At 32.1% G+C, this 19585-nt stretch overlaps 2 protein-coding genes across 2 annotated transcripts; one reads left to right on the forward strand and one right to left on the reverse strand.

Moving 5' to 3' along the window:
- Window positions 1-5320: 5320 nt before the first annotated feature.
- On the reverse strand, window positions 5321-9987 carry LOC140990664 (uricase-like). The gene is made up of 8 exons (XM_073460484.1): window positions 9672-9987; window positions 8776-8868; window positions 8078-8153; window positions 7534-7643; window positions 7101-7192; window positions 6784-6957; window positions 6590-6683; window positions 5321-5583 (listed from the first exon to the last, which is right to left on the reverse strand). Exons 1-8 carry the CDS (start codon window positions 9864-9866, stop codon window positions 5500-5502), a joined length of 918 nt encoding a protein of 305 aa, XP_073316585.1. The 5' UTR covers window positions 9867-9987; the 3' UTR covers window positions 5321-5499.
- Window positions 9988-12581: 2594 nt separating this feature from the next.
- On the forward strand, window positions 12582-15956 carry LOC140989563 (uncharacterized). The gene is made up of 4 exons (XM_073458813.1): window positions 12582-12767; window positions 13863-14119; window positions 14639-15084; window positions 15535-15956. The coding sequence occupies exons 1-4, from the start codon at window positions 12655-12657 to the stop codon at window positions 15790-15792; spliced, it is 1074 nt and encodes a 357-aa protein (XP_073314914.1). The 5' UTR covers window positions 12582-12654; the 3' UTR covers window positions 15793-15956.
- Window positions 15957-19585: the final 3629 nt, after the last annotated feature.

A 19585-nucleotide genomic window follows, 5' to 3' on the forward strand; every position in this document is an offset into this window, starting at 1 on the left:
TATATATGTTATATTGGTCACAAACTGTTATCATATTTGTGCTTATCAATGAAGTGACACTCATCTATTGGATGTGATGAAACGTATCAAAATTGTAAATCTAAAAAGTGATTGTCACTTTATTGGTGGACACAAAAATTAATACAGTTGATGGACAACATAGCAAAACTGATATACAAGTAACATAGAGTGAAATGATGAATTATTTGAAGCAAACAAAAGGGAGCTAGCTAGGCTTAAGTTTATGGCATCTTCCAACTTAAAAATATATTTTCTATAAAATGTGTCAATTTTATGTGATTTTTTTTTTTTTTGCTCATAAATGTTGGCAGTCTCATCGTTAAAAGCTATGTGAGAACTTCGGAAAAAAGAGAAAGAACGTCAACAGTTACCAAAGCCTGATCAAAAGGAAGGGGAAGAGTGGACTATGTACATGTTATGTTTGTGTTTGAAGGAATTTGGGATTGTAAGCCTAGCTTCTTCTTGTTTTTTTTTTTGTTTTTTTTATTATCTTTATTATTATTATTATTATTATTATTATTATTATTACTTTGTGATTAAAGAAAGCAAAGAATAAAGCAAATCCAAATGATTGATACAATAAAAGGACCAAAAGATAGGGACTTTTCTTTTTCATCAATTTTCCATCCTTTTATTTACGAGATCGACAACTTGTTTTTTAATTCAGTATCAGACTCGGATTAAATCTTATTTTCATATTAATCACGCAATTAAATAATATACAGTCTTTTGAATTTGATTTAGCCCATCAATTTGATAAAATACATTACTTAAAATCTTTTCTGTCCAATCCTAATAATTATTTAATTAGTGGCAATCTTTGTCGATAGAAGATACTATGATCATCTCGAGCTTCGTTCCCATTATGGAATGAATGAATACAAGTGAATTAACTCATCAACAACAAAAGAATATGTCAAAAACTTGTGTGAGACGGTCTCACGGGTCGTATTTTGTGATACAGATCTCTTATTTGAGTCGTCCATAAAAAAACATTACTTTTTATGCTAAGAGTATTATTTTTTTATTGTGAATATCGGCATGGTTGACTCGTCTCACAGATAAAATTCGTGAGACTGTCTCAAAAGACATACTCAAAGAATATATACATACATAAATATATACATCTAATTAACGGAGAAGTTGTTTCTTTCATACATAAAATAAAATATATTTATTTTAATTTTTTTAAATTAATTTTTTTTACTCAAAATATAGTAAATGATCTTTATTCTCAAAGATATATGAAACTTCCACAAGGGAGGAGGCATATATACTTATATATATATATATATAAGTGGTCAAAAGAACTTATTTTCCTTCTCAAAAGACTTGTTGCACTATTGCTTTTAATTAGGGGTGTCAATCGGGTGGGTTGGGTCGGGTTTCGGGTCAACCCGCGAATTTTTTTTTCAACCCGAACCCGAACCCGAAGCAACCTGAAAACCCCCAACCCGAACACGAACCCGTATAACCCGACTCAACCCGTCTAACCCGCGTAACCCGAATTTTATTTATTTTTTTAAAATTTTTTAAAAAAAATTAATGAAAAAAATTCAAAAAAATAAAAAATAATAATAATATTTTAATTTAACACATAATAACAAAATTTCCGATTTAAATTTGAAAGTTTAATCGTATAAAATTAAAAGTATATTTACTAAATCAAATAAAAAATTGTTAAAAAAATAAAAATATGCAAAATAAATATTAAATTATGAAAATTTATCATATAAATATACAATAAATTTTGTTCAAACATACAATATATAAAAATATAGGTAATATTTTCAAAAAAAAAAGTTCCCCGACCCAACCCGAAACCCGCCTAACATGGCACTAACCCGAATCCACCCAACCCGAACCCGAAAAACCCCAACCCGAACCTGATTTTTTTCGTGTTGGATCGTGTCAGGTTGACGGGTCGTGTTGCATTTTGACACCCTTACTTTTAATTATCTTGTTTGGTTCAAACTTGTAATGTTTTGCCAGAAAAAAATATATTATATAATCTGCTGGTGGAATGTGTGTGTGTGTTTGAATGTTTTCAAAAAATCAGTGAGACTAAAGTAATTTATATTTGATGATTATATTATGATCACATAGCCGTTGGAAGATCTGCAAATAATCGAGAAATCATTATCATGGGAAAAATCCCAAAGGATGGGGGGAAAGAAAAGAGCACTAAATGTGCCTTTTAAGGTTTAATATATTGATATAAAGTAACCATTAAGTACGTACTTTTGTGTGTGTGTGTGTGTGTGTGTGTGTGTGTGAGAGAGAGATATGGATGTCAAGTGTATTTTTATTTTTATGTAGAAGAAGAATGGGAGATAATTGTAATTTCGATCGATATTATCTGGACTCGAAGCCTTATAAGCAATTGATAGCATGATATAAATTTAAAGGATGTATTTATAGTTCCCAATTACATTTCGATGTGATTTTTTTTTTGACACATTTTAATGTATGTCTTGTGTTATATATTTTAAGCTAAAATTATCGACGCTCCAAGCAACGGGGGAGGCACCTCCTTTGTGTCCTAGAATTTCAAGGGCAGAAAGGAAGGCGCTTAGATGCTGTTAAGCAGGATTGTTTACTAAGAGTTGTGAGTTTTCATATATTTATCACCAAAAAGTATTTTTAGTTACATTTTTTGGATTTGTGACTTAAATATTAATCCATCTGAATGAATTAACAATAAGAATAAACAAAATAACATCAACTTTAAGATTATCATACAAAAGAATTTCTTCTTCTACTTTCTTCTCAAAAGGGTGTTTACTTCATTTTTTTGGTTATGAAACTTGTGACGTAGTTATTGTATCTTGAGAGATGAGTGCATAATGTGCGGGACAGATTCGTCTTAATGAAAAAGAGTTTTCTCGTGTCCCGACTTCAAATTGCTAACATATATTCACGAATTTAGTTATCTTCATATTGCAGTTCAAATAAAGATGTTAAAGAAGATGTACATAAATAATATATATAGCGATGGAAATCGTAATTATCTGGAAAAAGGGTTGTAAATGGAATTTAGAAAAGTTTTGGGACCTTTGTCTGGAAATGGAGACAAAGTTTTCACATATTGATCTTTTTGCAGTCTTTTCTTTTAAATATTGTCACTACCTTGCATTCATAAAATAAAGCCTTTTGCTTTCAAAACAATGGAAGCCTCGGATCTCATCAAACTCCCAACGATGAATTATTGTGAAATCAATCATATGCTAAAATATCTTGTCTCATATATATTCAATGCGAAATAAAAAAATGAATAGGTCTCTTGTTAGATGGTCTCACGAATCTTTATATGTGAGACGAGTCAACTCTACCGATATTCACAATAAAGAGTAATATTTTTTTATGAATGATCCAAATAAGAGATCTGTCTCACAAAATACGACCTGTGAGACCGTCTCACACAAGTTTTTGCCTTAAAAAATTTAAGACACCCAAAAAAATTTGGCTAGTAATCCTAAGAATATAACTCGATATCAACCAAAATTATATATATTTGATGGATAATTTTTTTTATTTTTTTAGAGAGATGGGGGATGAATGAATTAGGGGTGTGATGTGATGTTCTGAAACCCTTTTTGCTTTCACAAAAAACAATGAAATGCTTTGGATCTTTCAAACCAAATCATAAGATTCACTATTTGGATTTTGTAACAAATAACCAAGAAAAAAGAAAAGTGTGTCCAAATTGTGTTGTGGGCCTATTTGTCAACTTAGATGGATTGGGTTCATGACTTGGTCAAAAAAGGACACTTCACAATTTATTTTTTTTTAAAAAAAAAAAAGTGAACGAGAATGTTGCCCTTTATCTTTTCATAAATTAATCATTGTTTGATATTTTTTTTAAAAAAAAAAACAACAAAAGGAGAAGTAAAAACGACAGGATATTTATATTTTGTAATGTAATGCGTGGTTTTAAATTGATTTGGGTGCAATGATAATTTGTAATGAGCTTTCTAGTTTATTTCAAAAGTTAAAAAATTAGGACTTTTTTTTAAATCAAAGTTTGTCATCTATGATTTTTTTAAAAAAAATATTTTTATTTCAAAAAATTGAAAACCCTCAAACACACATTATTCAAGCTTAATAGGAAGAGACTCATTACGAAGAAAAAATACTCCATTTGGTTCTACATTTAATAGCTTTTTTTTCTTGTTTTGTTATTAATATATCTCTATTAACTAAGTATTGAAAAACGTGAATTTTTTTAATTGGATGAAGTAATTATATATGGATAAAATATAGAGTTTGTTTGTAAACTGTCTTTCCATTCATTTTCATAATCTGTGTGAAAAAATAAACATGTTTAATGTATTTGGTACGGAGGGAGTGCAAATTTAATCGTCTAAAAATGAATGATCATATTTTCCTCGTATTCTAATATTTTACTAATGTAAAAGAAATAATTCTTGGATAAAAAAAACCCAATAAAATTCAATGCACATTCATTTTTCAGAAAATGATATATGTAAATTGTGGGTTACAAATTGAGTTACAAAATGAATTTGAAATGATAAAATTATCCTTTCATTGTATTTTAAATGCACATTATAACCCAACGTGTAACTCAAATTGTATATGTAGTATGATCCTTAATTTTTTCGTCATGGGTGGACCTCAAAAACTGTACGGAGTCAGATTGTGACATTTTTAGAGGACAAAATTATATTTTTGAATTAGTACTTTTCATTTAAGTACACCCGAAATTCACCAAAGGAAGATGATGGATGTTTCTCACATGTTTCACGACTTATACATGATTGATATCCTATCAAATTACCAAACATGATATTCAGTGTAAAACACAGAGCACTCGTCGAAGCAAAGTGGTTGAAATGGAACAAGGGATTTTTACCAAAAACATGCAAATTAATGCACCTGAGGAATGTAATCAGGCCGATGATATCGAAGCGATCGATGTATTTTTCATGTTCAGAGTGTGGGGAGAAATTGGAGGAAAGGGGATAGTGTTTCCCCAAGAAAATGAGGAAGCAGGGGCCAAATTTGCTGCCCAAATCATTGTGTAAAAGAATAGAGATTGTGCAAATTGGTCGAAGATATTAAGTCATGTGGAAATATACAAAGTATAATGTAGAAAACGAGAGATGAATGGGATTTGGCATGAAAGTGAAATGCAAAAAGTATGTATAATCAATTCTACCCTCTTTTAGTATGATCCGCATTTTGAATGAGTTAATGATGCACAAACAGTCTCACAGATCAATTTTGTAAGATGTATTTTTTATTTGAGTCATTTATGAAAAAATATTTTTTAATTATAAATATATATGAGTTTTTTCACCCTCCTAACTGTTGTAAATATTCTGAAGCAAATCTAAATTAACATATTTTAAAATTGAGTGCATGAAAAAAACAATGAGCGCCAGGAAGAAGTGCTGAAGGGAAATAGATCGTTGTTATTGGTTATTTCAGGAGATACACCCATATTTGATAGAAATTTCACATCTTGGACGAGATGCGGCTCAAACTAGCTTCAATAGTTCCATGGGGTTCGTCTGTTGGTATATATACATCGTCTTCAAACTGCAACAATCACCAAATTGTGAAACATCAGCTCTTTCCTCCAAGTTTGTATATGACTAAGGTGTTGAAAATATGGACAAGCAAAATTGGTAAGAAAAAGGAAAGATAAAAAAGCAAATCAAATAATACAACGAGTGCAATACTCTATACTCCAAATAAAAAACCATATAGATGCCAAACTACTTGAATGTTTGATTCCTTGTCGGCTTAAGAGTTCTTTTTATTTGAACAAAAAACTAGGTGATAGTGATTCCAACAAAAGCTTTGAACACATGGCAGCAATCTATACTACTCTTTTCATATTTAATACTGTTGTTATTAACATTATATCATGCAAAACTTCCCCTATTAACATACTGACTATTTTCCTTCCATGATGACAAAGTCATCTTAGAAATGTACATAATACCTAAAAGCCCATAAGACATGTATCTAGGGTGAAGGCACGATGAAACTTAGTCCTTGTACCTAGACACAAGTCATGCTGTAGCCCTTCTATGAAACAGACACTTGAGCCATGGACCACGATCCTTGGTGTCTTTCAAAAGGCAGATGCTTTCTAATCGCGTCTTAAAAGGACATTCATTTTTTGCTCAAAGGCTAATAAATATTTGTTTATCGTTGCCTTTAATAATGTGTAAAAAGTATACAATGGATAAAATGTAATAATTTTTTTACAAATATTTGAATTCTAGTACATTATTCCTTAGTTTGCCTCACTTCAATAAAAACATATGCCCTACGCCTTAGACATCACTCGTGAGTGTCATACTTGAACCAATAATAAATACGGTTATGTAGAAATTAGAATGATACAGATGTTAACATAGGGATATGTATGGATTCCTAATATTCACAATAACATGACAAGTGTAGAATGTAATTCAAGAAATAATATGTTTCACCAAACTCTGCAAAGTTATGGCTTCCAGTGACAAGGAAGGGTCACAAGGTTATTTCAAAATATATTTTGCTCTGTTATGCTGCTATTAAAAGAAAAATCTACCTGAACTATAACTGGGTTATCTTTGCTAGATAATTTGGCAGGTAGAAAGTGGATATTTGGCATTTTCAACTGCACTGATGATATATCAGGAAACCTGAAACACAAATTTATCAAAGATTCAATATATTTATGCATACACATGTTAGGGTTCAACACGATGGGGTGGGGGCGTAGGTGGGAGAGATAGAGAGGACCTGACAAGAATTGCATATGCCATATGATAGAGAGTACTCTGAACAGATGGACTGTACACTCCATCCTTCGGAGGACCAAAGAAAGTGTTCACCAAGACAGTTTTTACATCCATATATCTCTCCGTGAAGTAAAACTTTTTTGCAGGGATACTTGCTAGAGCATTGAAAGGATACCTGAATTAAGAAATAATCTTGTGTTAAACATGATAGAATCCTACAACTTACAAAAGCTCAGGCTGTCGCATAAACAAAAACTGGACATATGACTAACAACCCCAGATCTAAATTTCGTTTTTAATATTTATTGTGTTAATTACCTCCAAGAAGCCGTGACCTCTGTTGCTAACATCCTCTCTCGTGTGTCAGGCAATATTGTGTACTTGTCTCTTATGAATCCTTCAAAACCTGACTGTCGAACAGTCAAATTTATAATGAGAGTCAAATAAGGAAACCGGTCAAATAAAATCAAGCTCCACATTTACTACTCCAGGTGAAATTGCAATGTTTATAATCAGATCACTTTTTGTGACGAATGATCATTACTGTTGACATCTTTTTCATGATATGTGAGTGCTCTAAATAAAAAGATCTTGATGTGGCTACTAAGGTTAGCATGAATAAAAATCGAGTGGTCACTAGAAGTTCTTCAGAAGACAAACGACAAAGACAATGTTATTCAAGCAAAAAAAATAAAAGGTCTGAGCAGATTAGGCACAAATGTTGAAAGATTTTAATTTTACAATGACTCACTTTGGTTGTTTTCAGTAAGGCCAATCCTTCAAGACCCGAAACCACCTGGACTTCACCAGATTTCTTTATCATGACTTCAGTCGTGTGCTTCTCTGATCCGAGCTTAAAACCTTGAGATGAGGTATCACTGACGCTCGTTAAATGAAATTCTTCGATCTCCCCCATATCCTCTCGCCTTCAGCAAACACACTCCATAAAACATTCCCGTCCCATCCCACCCAATAGCAAAGAAAAAAGTGGGAAGAAGTTAACATTTTTCATTAAAATATTGACAGAAGTGTGTTTATTTTAAAGTAGAAACCAAGATATTTTTTCATACGAAAAGTTAACAAACAAGCCTTGGAGTCTAAAGACCTAGGATTTCGAGGAGTTTGTTTCAACTCGTCATTGCAAGAGAAATGGATATCAGAAAAAATCTTTACAGGGATGTGTTGTGCAGTTTCAAATCCTCCTTGAGGGGTGCATTGCTTGGGGATGGTTCTTGTTATATGTGTCTTCTTTAATCAACATTCATCAATACAAATGGTGCCCTTAATTAACTTACCATGTTCATGAGGTTGACCATTCACATAAATGCGCTCCCATGGCTTCTCGACTATTTTGATTATTGCAGCAACGACCTACAACATTTACGTTATTAAATCCAGTTATCATCATACTGTACTGCCAGAAGCTATATTTTGTCCCATGGCCCATGAATAATGCTGGTCACTAGCAGACAGATATACTGTTTCTATGCAGCAACAGTCACTGTAAATATGAAAACCCTTGACTTGACAAAAAAATTGCAGGTTACTAGGAAGAAAGCTTGGGTGGTCGCTTCATATTAAATTTTAGAAATGGTAAACAGTGCTTTGCTAGCTCATATCATAAATAGGAGAGAAAATTACAAGGCAAAAGGAAAAAGAAAGAAATGGGGAATAGAAAGAGTGGAATCTAATCCTTTGACTAGTTTATCAATTCATTAGTATTATATACAACAATTTTTCCAACCCTTCTAAACTGACTCACTTGAAATCCAAAAATCGTTTTAGCAAAACACTTTATAAACGTAATTACAAACGCATTTTCAAATCTTGCTGAAATCTCCATATTCATGCACTCAACAACTGCGAATCATCCCAAACCAATATTTTAAGTCAAAAGCAAGTCCAGCGACCTTCATTGTGGTTCTTTACTGAACTGTCTGACTATGCAGTCAACAATTAACTGCACTGGAAAACCAACTTCTAATAGAATTACCTGCTGATAAAAGGAGGTAAAGTGCTTGCCAAGTATGATAGCAAAATCCTCCACTGAAAGTTGTTCGTTGCATTCTTTAGCTTTCACATATACCTGCATCACGATCTGATCGTCAGTATCCCAAAGACAAAGGAATAAGGAAATCAATAATGGCGTTGCAACTGAAGTTATAGAACATCCTGTCATGGACATGAAAGTATCAGAAAAGAATTGCAAGACCACGTCTTAAAAGCTAAGAAAAGAACATACTAGCAATAAGTCAACTCAGATGGGGACTCGAGAAATAACAAGACTTATGAGTTTAAAAAACAAGTTCATAAAAAAGAAGCTAACAAAAAACATCAACAGATGTTGCATTTGCATAAGGAATTACATATGTTCTTCTACTGAATCTCTACGGTGATACAACCGAATGTAAAGTGTCCAAGTCAGGTTGAGGAATGCATAAAATGACAGGAGATATGTAAGACTTTAAAAAGCCTCTTTTTCTTCCATATCTTTCTGCTAATTATTTTAAGATCATACCACAACTCCACTATCGAGTGCAAGGTATAGGGATTCGGCTGATATCCAAAACACAGACACACATAGATATTTTCGTACAAAAACCAGGAAATTTCCCGCTGTTGGCCATCTTCAGGAGTGTCAACTCTAACGTCTATAATGAAAAAATGTTCAGTTTCTTGATATAATAATCCAACCCAGAAAATTTGTTAGCCAGACATGAAAACGTATACGAGTAAAGTCAGTCGCTCGCATAACATGAACCAAATTTCCAAGAAAATCAAATCAATAATAAAAGAAACTCTCCAGAAATTCTGAACTACATAGTACACGATCATGAAGATACAACTGATTCGTATATAAAAAAACAGTGAACAGATCAATCGAATTACGGTGTTTTTCATGGTATCGGTGGCCACGATATCGGAATTGTCCCCACTAGTATACGCGGGGATGCAATCGGAGAGGAGACTGATGCTGACGTTCCATTCGACGAAATGGTGAATTCCGCTGCCTGGTTGTTTCCAAATCCTTCCAACTCTCACCCTCGATTTTCCGTGTTTCTGCTCCAATTTCAGATCCAACATTTTCAGCACAGAGTTAAAGAGGTAAACTAACGATTGAGGTCGGGATTAGGTTTCGATCGATCATTCAGTCTCCGAGACCGTACATATTCGATTTTCTCAATCAGTCTGTAACATCGACTGGTTTATCTCATTCACGTAATTAGTATATTGTTGGTTTTTGTAATTGGAATAATACAAAATATTTTATTTTTGTATTTTTTAAATAATTAGATCGCGATTTGTATCATATAATTAATTTTAAAATAATATTATATTAGTTTTTGTGTGGTGAAAAATAATTAATTCTCAAATCAAAGTCTGAAACCATTTTGCCTCATTAAAATGGTATTACGTAAAAGCCCATCAATTTCAATTCATTTTCTTTTAATGCGGATGGAATTCTCAATTAGACGTTATTACTTTCAATAATGCTATATGTACAATAATAATATCGTGATATTTTATTATTATATCGTGAGATTTTGTTATTATTTCGTGAGATTTTGTATTGAATTTATCGTGAGATTTTGATAAATGGAATTTTTGTATGGAATTTTTTGTGTTGTAAGAATTGTTATATGAATTTGGTTGTACATGTAGCATTACTCTATTACTTTTCACAGTAGCGTGCAAATCACTTTAATCATTAAATCGCAATACACAAATCATATGTGAAAGTTTGTCCAATAAAACATCGATAGAAGGAAATCTAACTTATAATTATTGATCACACGTTCACTTAGTTCACCAACTCGAGCACATCTTATATCCAATTGATTTCTTACATATGTTTTGTATATGTGCATTGAATAAAAATTTAATAATGTAGACTAAATTCGATTCATGTAGATTTTATTCTACTAGGATGGGAGGAGTCATTTTGTTCCTTGTAATGTGTTAACATCTTATAGAAAATATTGGACGAAGGAGATCATCGAGCCCGATTAGTAATAATAAAGACGATAATAAAAAAAAATTGTAATGTGGAATTACAACATAATGATAATACAATCTTTAAATTTATGTTGTAGGTAGTTGGGTTGATGTGATTATATAATATTATAATTTTAATTCGTTGAATCAGTTGGTATAAAATGAATAATTAGTGATTTAATTAATATATAATAATAATCCATACACAAAATTGTAACCGAATATTTTGATCAGATTGAATTACTAATCATATCAAACCAATCAAACACAAACTAAAGAGAAAATTATTTCAGACGGATTGTTATTTCAATTATCATAAAAAAGCCACGTTTTTCTTGATTTTGTTCATATGAATATATACACGTGCTCTCGTAAAATCGAGGATTGAGACGTTACTCTAAAGATATTCACGATTCGGTTTACGTCCAGAAGAGAATCGAAACCTAATATTCGGATATTCGTTTTTTAGCTTGGTTGACTAAACAAATAACATTTCTTTTTAATCATTATTTATTAATAAATAAATATAAATTAAAAGTAATAGAAATTCGGTTAAACCGAAAAATCGAAAATACTTTGGTTTTTAATCGAATCGAACCGTGAAATTGGTAAGGATTTTTTATGGAATTTTATTCGATTAATCGAATCTTCGGATTGATTTGATAGGGATGAAGTTGAACACCGTACGCTTCAATAGATAGAGTCGAATCAACCGCCAAACCGATTCAACTGTATTTAAATCTATTGGGGTAAGGTCCACAAATTTGTTGTGCAATTTTTCCTTTATATTTTCTCTTGTAGCCTTTACTACCATTTGTTTTCAATTCATGTTTTAAGCATAAATAAGATAGTGTTTGTAAATATTTTAAAAATATATATCATGATTTTTTTTTTTACAAATTTTGTAAATTTGAAGGAAAAAAAACATTTGCAGACACTTACTTAAATCATTTTTAAATATTTAAGGAATTAATTGTAAGATATAATTTCTTATTAAAAAAAAAAGAAATTCAAATATTCTAAAAGGAAAATCAATGCGTTGTGGAAAATCCTGGATGCTGTCCGTTAAAATCTATGAAATTGTATGTGATGCGATTCTGGTAAAATGGATGAGCCGGGTCGGGTGCTCCACCGGATCTGCTATCAAGATAATGACGGGAATAAGAGCAGTGAGATATATCTCCGTAGTATGGCTTCAGCTGTAACCTGCACACAAGGAGATGAACTCGTGAATGGGCGCCGGAGGGGAGTCCGGCGTGGCCACTCCGATGCTTAAGTCAGTGAATGACTCAACAAAAGACCAATGTAACCAAGTGATGGTTGTGATATCGGTGTAAGAGTGTAGACAATAAAATGAATGAATCCCCAATGCAAAGAGATAACCTGGTATTTATAGTAGGGGATGCACTGATTACCTCGGTCTGCGTGCTACCTATTAATTATAGTAGGGCGGCTACATTCTGACATGTCAAATCATACACCAGTCACATCCCGCCTATCTGACTTTGTCAACCACTTGAATTAGTGTCAGAGATAGGACGGTCGCCCACATCCAATTCTGCTAGTGTACTCGAGTGCGGTGCTCATATCGAGGTGGCCCGGTTAGAATGCTTAACGGGTGTCTGGTTGCCCGGGGAGTAGAGCCCAGGTTTGCACCTGCCCGACTTCAGAAGAATCATCCTGCAGATTGACCCTGATTTGGGAATCCATCTGATATCCCGGGTCATTCATGACCCGGGCTCTTACAGGGCTATCAGTATGCACTTGCATAATATTGTGTGCTTTTTCCTTACGACATTGATATCTAGCTGGAACCAAAACTTTGGTTAGTCGTGGAGGAGAAGGGTGTAAAATTAACTTAGTTTTGGCGTGAGAAATGGAGCGCTTGATTGGAGAAAAGAAAAGGGTGGTGGTGGTTGGCGGCGGAGCTGGCGGCTCGCTCATCGCCAAAACGCTTCAAAACGATGCGGATGTTTTCCTCATCGATACGTCAGTCTTCTATCTTTCTTCGATCCCTTTTCATTATTTTTTAGCTCTTGGGGTCGCAATGTGGGTTACCTTTATATGCGGTTGATTTGTTTTAGCTGGCATTTCTTCGATTTGTTTTTGCCTCGATGAGGGTCCGGCTACCGGGATATGATAAAAGAGCCATTTTTATGTGTGTTTGTGTTTGGTGGCAAATTGCGTATCAAGTTTTTGATAGAGAAATTTCGATATAGTGGCTTTTCTGGTCTTGATGTAATGTGAAGGACACAATCCCTTTTTTATATGGATAGATCTGTTTATAATTTTGAATCATGGGAAGCTGAGGAATGTTCGAATTAGAAAATGAGAACGAATATGAACTATGAAGCAACTGAAAGGTTATTGAAGCAAAGCATACTTTATGCGTTTAGTGAGTTTGAGCACACTGACATGTTTGACTAATGTCATGGTGAAAATTGCCACTGGGATACGGTTTTTTGTATTGGCTTTTGATTATTGTGTGATACTCTTGAGGTTTTAGTTGAATATGTACATGTATTTATATTGTCCCTGTAGGTTAGGTTGCATGTCTGCTTTCATCAAACTATTCTGTATTGCGTTTTCCATATTCAATAAACTTGATACAGTAGAAACTGAGCCACGGCTGATGAAGTAGAATGATGCACCATAACCTTGTGTAATATTAGCGGCTCGATTTGTTTTGTACCAACGCATTAAACTCCGTGACTTCATCTTGATAAATTGTCTACATTTTGGTATTGTGACTTAGATACATAGACATATGTACGTGGGGAAAATGCAGCAGCATAAGGTAATCAATTTTCTTAGATGGTTGATTCAGTTATTTTGTCTTTACTCACCAATAAAAAGCAGGAGTGGAACTGTTCAGGGAGGATTTCTACACCCCTTTTTTTCTCTCTGAAAGCGAATTTCTACACCTTTTGAATGTGTTGGAAAAGATGAATTCTGACTAAAATCAGTGGAATAACTTTTTCTGCTGAAATTCTGTTTTTCTCCGCATGGTTTGTTTTCTTATTTTTCTCCAGCTGTAACCTGTAAAGAGTTTGGTTTCATTTGATTAATCGAAATAAATTATAGGAAGGAATATTTAGAGATGCCTTGGGCAAATTTGAGAGCAATGGTCGAACCTTCATTTGCCGAAAGATCTTTGATCAATCACTCAGAATACCTTCCTAACGCTCAAATTATTACGTCTGCTGCAACTGGCATCACAGAAAATAATGTATTGACTGCCCAAGGGCGTTTAATCGGTTACGATTATCTTGTCATTGCGACAGGCCATGTACACGCCGGTAGTCTTACAAAAGCTGAGAGGCTTCATTACTTCCAAGCAGGTGAGATTGATAAAACGACACAGCTGCGGGAGTGTGATTACTAGTTACTTCATATACACGGCATGACACCAAATCAGTGCATGGCTTGGTCAAATTTACGTTCTACATAGCATACATTTCTGGATGAATCAAAATACATATGTGGGTTCTCCATGAAAAAAAATCTGGGATCCTCCTATATAAAGATGTGCAATACACAGGAGAATTTCTCTTGTTGTGGCATAAATAACCTTTCGAAGAACTCCATCACGTTGCCTTCACTTGCATGCGTTTATCCCTCATTTTTAGTGAAATGTTATGCATTTAAGCCTATGATTTCCATTTGGACCTTGATATTATCGTGTTCTCAAGTTGAGTACTGTTTATGTACGTACGTAACATGATGCACTCATTCATACTTTAATTCGACCGAGAAATGACATCCCCAAAGATTTTATTGCTTGCTGGATTTGAACAGCAAATACACAAATTTTAATCGCTGTTGCATTTGCTGGCTTCTGACTTTCCTGTATAATGCAGAGCAAGATAAGATAAAATCTGCCAATTCAATTTTGATTGTTGGAGGGGGGCCGACTGGTGTAGAGCTAGCTGGAGAAATCTGTGTAGATTTCCCTGATAAGAAGGTAATACTAGTGCACCGAGGATCAAGGTTATTAGAATTTATTGGAGAAAAGGCGGGACAAAAAGCTCTGAATTGGTTGAGTTCAAAGAAAGTGGAAGTCATTTTAGGACAATCTGTCAAGCTGAACTCTCAGACTGATGGTGTTTATGAAACATCAGGTGGAGAGAAAATTGTAGCTGATTGCCATTTCCTTTGTGCGGGTGCGGGAATTGGGTCATCGTGGCTAAAGAAGACGATCTTGCAAGATAGCTTAGACATGGGAGGGAGATTAATGGTTGATGCTAACTTGCGGGTCAAGGGCCACCCAAACATCTTCAGCATTGGAGATATAACAGATATTCCAGTAAGTTTTTTTCCTCTTTTATGAAATATTATTGTTTTTATTTACAAGGGAAGTAATATCCTCAGATATATCCTGATAAACAAAGATAAAAATCAAGAATACATAATAAACCTATATTTAAATTAACATGTCTACATGGGCGGGACAAGTATTTTTCTGATGAAGACCTTAATGTTTCTTATCCTACAAAGACTCGTGGAATGTATTTATACTTCTAAATGAATTATCTGTGGTCCGGCTTTCTGGTGATAGAAATACCTTTATGTTATTTAACGTTAGGATTTGAAACTTTAGTTGTAATTTTTTAAAATTATTGGAAATCAAATTAGAAGAGGATGATGAAAATTTCCTAAAAAGACTATCCCCTTTCCTCCCAATTCTCTGCAGTGTCTAGGATTACTGCCTATACTTGAATCGCTTTTATATAATTCCAAAACACTTACCTTGTAGGAAATAAAACTGGCATATTTGGCTCACAATCAAGCCTTGGTTGCTGCCAAGAACTTGAAGTTGCTAATGAGTGGTGGAAACATAACTAATCTGTCTACCTACGCTCCTGCTCCACCAGCGGCAATCGTTTCGCTTGGACGAAGAGATGGGATTCTGCGATATCGTTGCCTTACTCTTTCTGGGCGTATTCCTGCTATGATAAAATCTGGAGATATGTTTGTGACAAAATCACGTAGGGAGCTTGGTTTGAGTTCTTAGTTGATTCATATATAATAAGCTCTTTTCTTGATTTTTATATAATAAGCGCAGGAATCGTGGATTTGATTAACTATTTCTCTGTGAAATATATAGTTTGACAATCTGAAAGTGTCGTGAGTTTGTTAGGGAGATACTCATGTCGCTTATATAATAATCTTTCTTGTCATACTTTTAATACGTATTAGAAAAGTGCATCGATTAATTTAGATAATCTTTATCGATATTTGATTAACATCGTGTTTAATATTTAAGATTATTTATCAATCTAAATAGATCAAAAATAAAAAGATAAAATATCATGACCACGAGTTTGTTAATTTATAATATCATACAATTTTCACTATGTTTTTTTATGAATGTCCAAACCATGATTTACTTAAATGTACCATATATATCGATAATTAAACTTTTGGTCTTTGTAATTTATATTATTTTTAAATTTTGGTTCTAATAACCGTGAATTTGTAATTTTAATTTTGTAAACATTTATAATCTTGTTGATGGTTAATTGTATTTTAGTCATGTAATTTGTATTTTCTTTTGATTTTTTACTTAGTCGATCGTGTCTGTCTGTCAAAATTGTTTCGACTGTCTGCTAAAATTGTTTATGTAACCGACATAGATGTTGACATGAATTTATGGAGAAAAACTTTCATGTGTCATGATTTTTTTAGAATATTATCCGTCCTTCCAAAAATCCAAGCCAACACTCACAGGCGCCACATAAGTAATTTTCAATTGATAGATCGGACATCGGTCAATAAATGACCAAAAATGAAATAAATATAAATTATAGAACTAAAAACGCAAATTCATTGTTAACACGACTAAAAATCGAGAAAACGCAAATAACATGACTAAAATTATGATTTTTCCCCTAATGTTTAATGATTCTCAACTAAAATACTCTTAATTAAAAAATTATCATACTAATATTAAAATAAAACCACTAAAATTTTATTTAGATTTAAATTTAATTATGATTTTTAAATTTTTTAACTTTTTATATACATGATATTAGTTCACATTTCTCTAGAATTACATAGTATGGACAATTAATTCTATATTAGAATAAATCTCTTGCAATTTTATATTGATGGCGATTAATTTCATGTTATTAAAATTTGAAATACTACGAATATATATGCAATCAAATATAAATTTAATTAAGAAATTATACGTTAAATAAGAGATAAAAATATTATATGTAAAAGCTTTATTTTTTAACAAATACCAATAAATTATCACTATAAATTTATATTTATAAGTTTATCTCATAAATTAAATACAAAAATAGAAATGGATTTCTTTTTTTATTTCCTTATTAATTTTTTCTATAAATAAAACTAAAAATAAATAATACTAATCTACAAATAAACATTATAAAAATTTACAAAAGAACACCTAGAATTCTGAATTTACCTAATCTCAAAGTCTCATTTCATTTCAAAAGTCACTATTTTTTAAAAATAATAATTGAATAGAAGTACTTTCATTAGAAAATTATCATCGTTTCAAAATACACGAGTTTTCCTTCCAATAGTTAAATTAACCCCAAAAATTTGTGTGATACGGTCTCACGGATCGTATTTTGTGAGACAGATATCTTATTTGGGTCATCCATGAAAAAATATTACTTTTTATGCTAATATTATTACTTTTTATTGTGAATATCGGTAGAGTTGACCCGTCTCACAGATAAAAATTCGTGAAACCGTCGCACAAGAGACCTACTCTTAACTTAAAACTTTGACCATAAATTGGAACATTGCTGTTACTTGGAAGCCGCCGATCTGGGAAAAATCGAATAGATCGAGATTGAGGAAATTGTTTTTTCATTTCAAAATATTATCTACAAGAAAAATATTTCTTTGACAGCAACTTTTTAGCATAATTTCGTCCGTTGATTAGTCTGTTGTGTCTAGAATCTACTAAACCCATTCAACGATCGATTAGACGTTAAAGTCAAAATGTTTGAACCTTACTTTTCTTAATAATATTTAATAATAATAGAATATTAATAATAATGGTGCCCTTCAAGCCTGTCGAGATTATGTAATCACGAATTTTTTATAGTTTGAATCAAATTTTATATTATTGATATTGCAAATTATAAAATTTGAAACAATTTTGAATATAATATAATTAAATTTAATATAAATATTCTATGTGATAAATACTTTATAAATGGTTCAAAAACTATGTATATAAGTATATTATTAAATACACATGTATACCATGTATATTTATATGAATTTATTTTAACCATGTAATTATAAAAACATAATGATAAAATTAATCATTTATTGCATGACTATTGTTGATTCAATTAAAAATATATGACTAAAAACAATATTACTTACATTTCGTTTGAAACTGATTTTGTTATGACTCCTTATTTTGAAAATTACAAAGAAAGAAAACAAAAAAAAAATTAAGTATGTTGGAATCATATTAGAGTTTAGAAAGGTAAAGAAACTTTATTAAAATTTTATAAACTTTGAATCGTTCTTAATAGCTTTAAAGTTGTTAAGAAAAAATATTCTTGAACGACTAGATTTGTTGGACTACTAAAAATAAGTAAGTGCGGAACAGTCCGACTTCACTATTGATGAAATATATTTGACAGAAACGGTTTGAAATAAGATTTGCAAGAATGTAAAGTGCGTAATAAAATAACACAAGTATTTTATGTTGGACTGCAGATAAACTAATATGACACCCCTTATTTCACTTAGATAGATTTCGACTAAAAGATTTTGGTTTCACAACGTCTTGTAACAACCCATTTCAGTTATTACTTATCACTGCATATATTGAAATTCTTAATGAGCATTTTACAAATGAGGATATTTAAGAATACTCTATTCACCACACAACGATATAAAAAACCTACGATCGGTTTGACAACTGAGTTATTGGTGTAGCACAAAATGATCCTCGATGATCCGATATAAACCGATAAGAACGTGTTTAAGTGAGCAAGTTGTGATCGAAAATATTAGGTGTACTCAAAGATCTTAAAATATGAAGGATTGAGATAATTCGTTGATGGAATCCGTAGAATTATTCTCTTCAAAGTTTTTCATATTTATAATTGAAAGCTCAAATGACCGAATTTGTTTTTCAACGATCATATGTATTATCACTCGACATAATGGACATGTCGTTTTCATTCGCCATATGTATCATTAAATGGTAATTTAATGGTTCTTGTGCTTTTGCGACATTAAGCTCTTGTTTTTCGTAAAACTGATGCACCATGTTCGAAATATGGAACTTTATGTCATTCGTAAGTTGATAAGATATTATGAAATCATTTTATATAAGGCAGACGTTTGAAGTACTTGACTTCAATATCCTATATGAAAATAACTGTTTTATGACCGGTGGCAGTGCGAGATATTCAACGATTTGAACACATGTACTACCTGTCAGTTTGACACATGATACATTGTAGTTGGGATTCAGAAATTATTGTCAAAACATCTTAATTTTCTAATGATATTGTTTGAACAGCTTGAATTGACCAGCAGTCTGAAAACCTGAATATATAATATAAGAACGACCTGACCTAAAATAACTCGATATTGTTATTTTGTTCATAACCCAAACTCAGGATAATATAAATTAACATGTTATTGTTTGAAAATGTTTAAAAAAGTGAAGTAGTGTTTGATTGTGAATTTAGATTATATTTTTTTATATTATAAATATTTGTTGTAAATAAATATATTTTGAAGTTAATTATACTGAATTTGGGAATTGGGATTGGGTCAGTGTTTTGAAAAGT

The sequence above is a fragment of the Primulina huaijiensis genome, chromosome 12, assembly GCF_012295235.1.
Source record: "Primulina huaijiensis isolate GDHJ02 chromosome 12, ASM1229523v2, whole genome shotgun sequence".
Taxonomy (NCBI): domain Eukaryota; kingdom Viridiplantae; phylum Streptophyta; class Magnoliopsida; order Lamiales; family Gesneriaceae; genus Primulina; species Primulina huaijiensis.

Bases quoted from the DNA above. Each gene is read 5' to 3' on its own strand.
- LOC140990664 (XM_073460484.1), bottom strand. From the start codon at position 9,866: ATGTTGGATCTGAAATTGGAGCAGAAACACGGAAAATCGAGGGTGAGA. The intron at 8,869-9,671 runs GTAATTCGATTG...ATCGTGATGCAG, and splicing joins CCGATACCATGAAAAACACC to GTATATGTGAAAGCTAAAGA. The intron at 7,644-8,077 runs GTAAGTTAATTA...CCTCATCTCAAG, and splicing joins TGGTCAACCTCATGAACATG to GTTTTAAGCTCGGATCAGAG.
- LOC140989563 (XM_073458813.1), top strand. From the start codon at position 12,655: ATGGAGCGCTTGATTGGAGAAAAGAAAAGGGTGGTGGTGGTTGGCGGC. The intron at 14,120-14,638 runs GTGAGATTGATA...TGTATAATGCAG, and splicing joins GCTTCATTACTTCCAAGCAG to AGCAAGATAAGATAAAATCT. The intron at 15,085-15,534 runs GTAAGTTTTTTT...CTTACCTTGTAG, and splicing joins GAGATATAACAGATATTCCA to GAAATAAAACTGGCATATTT.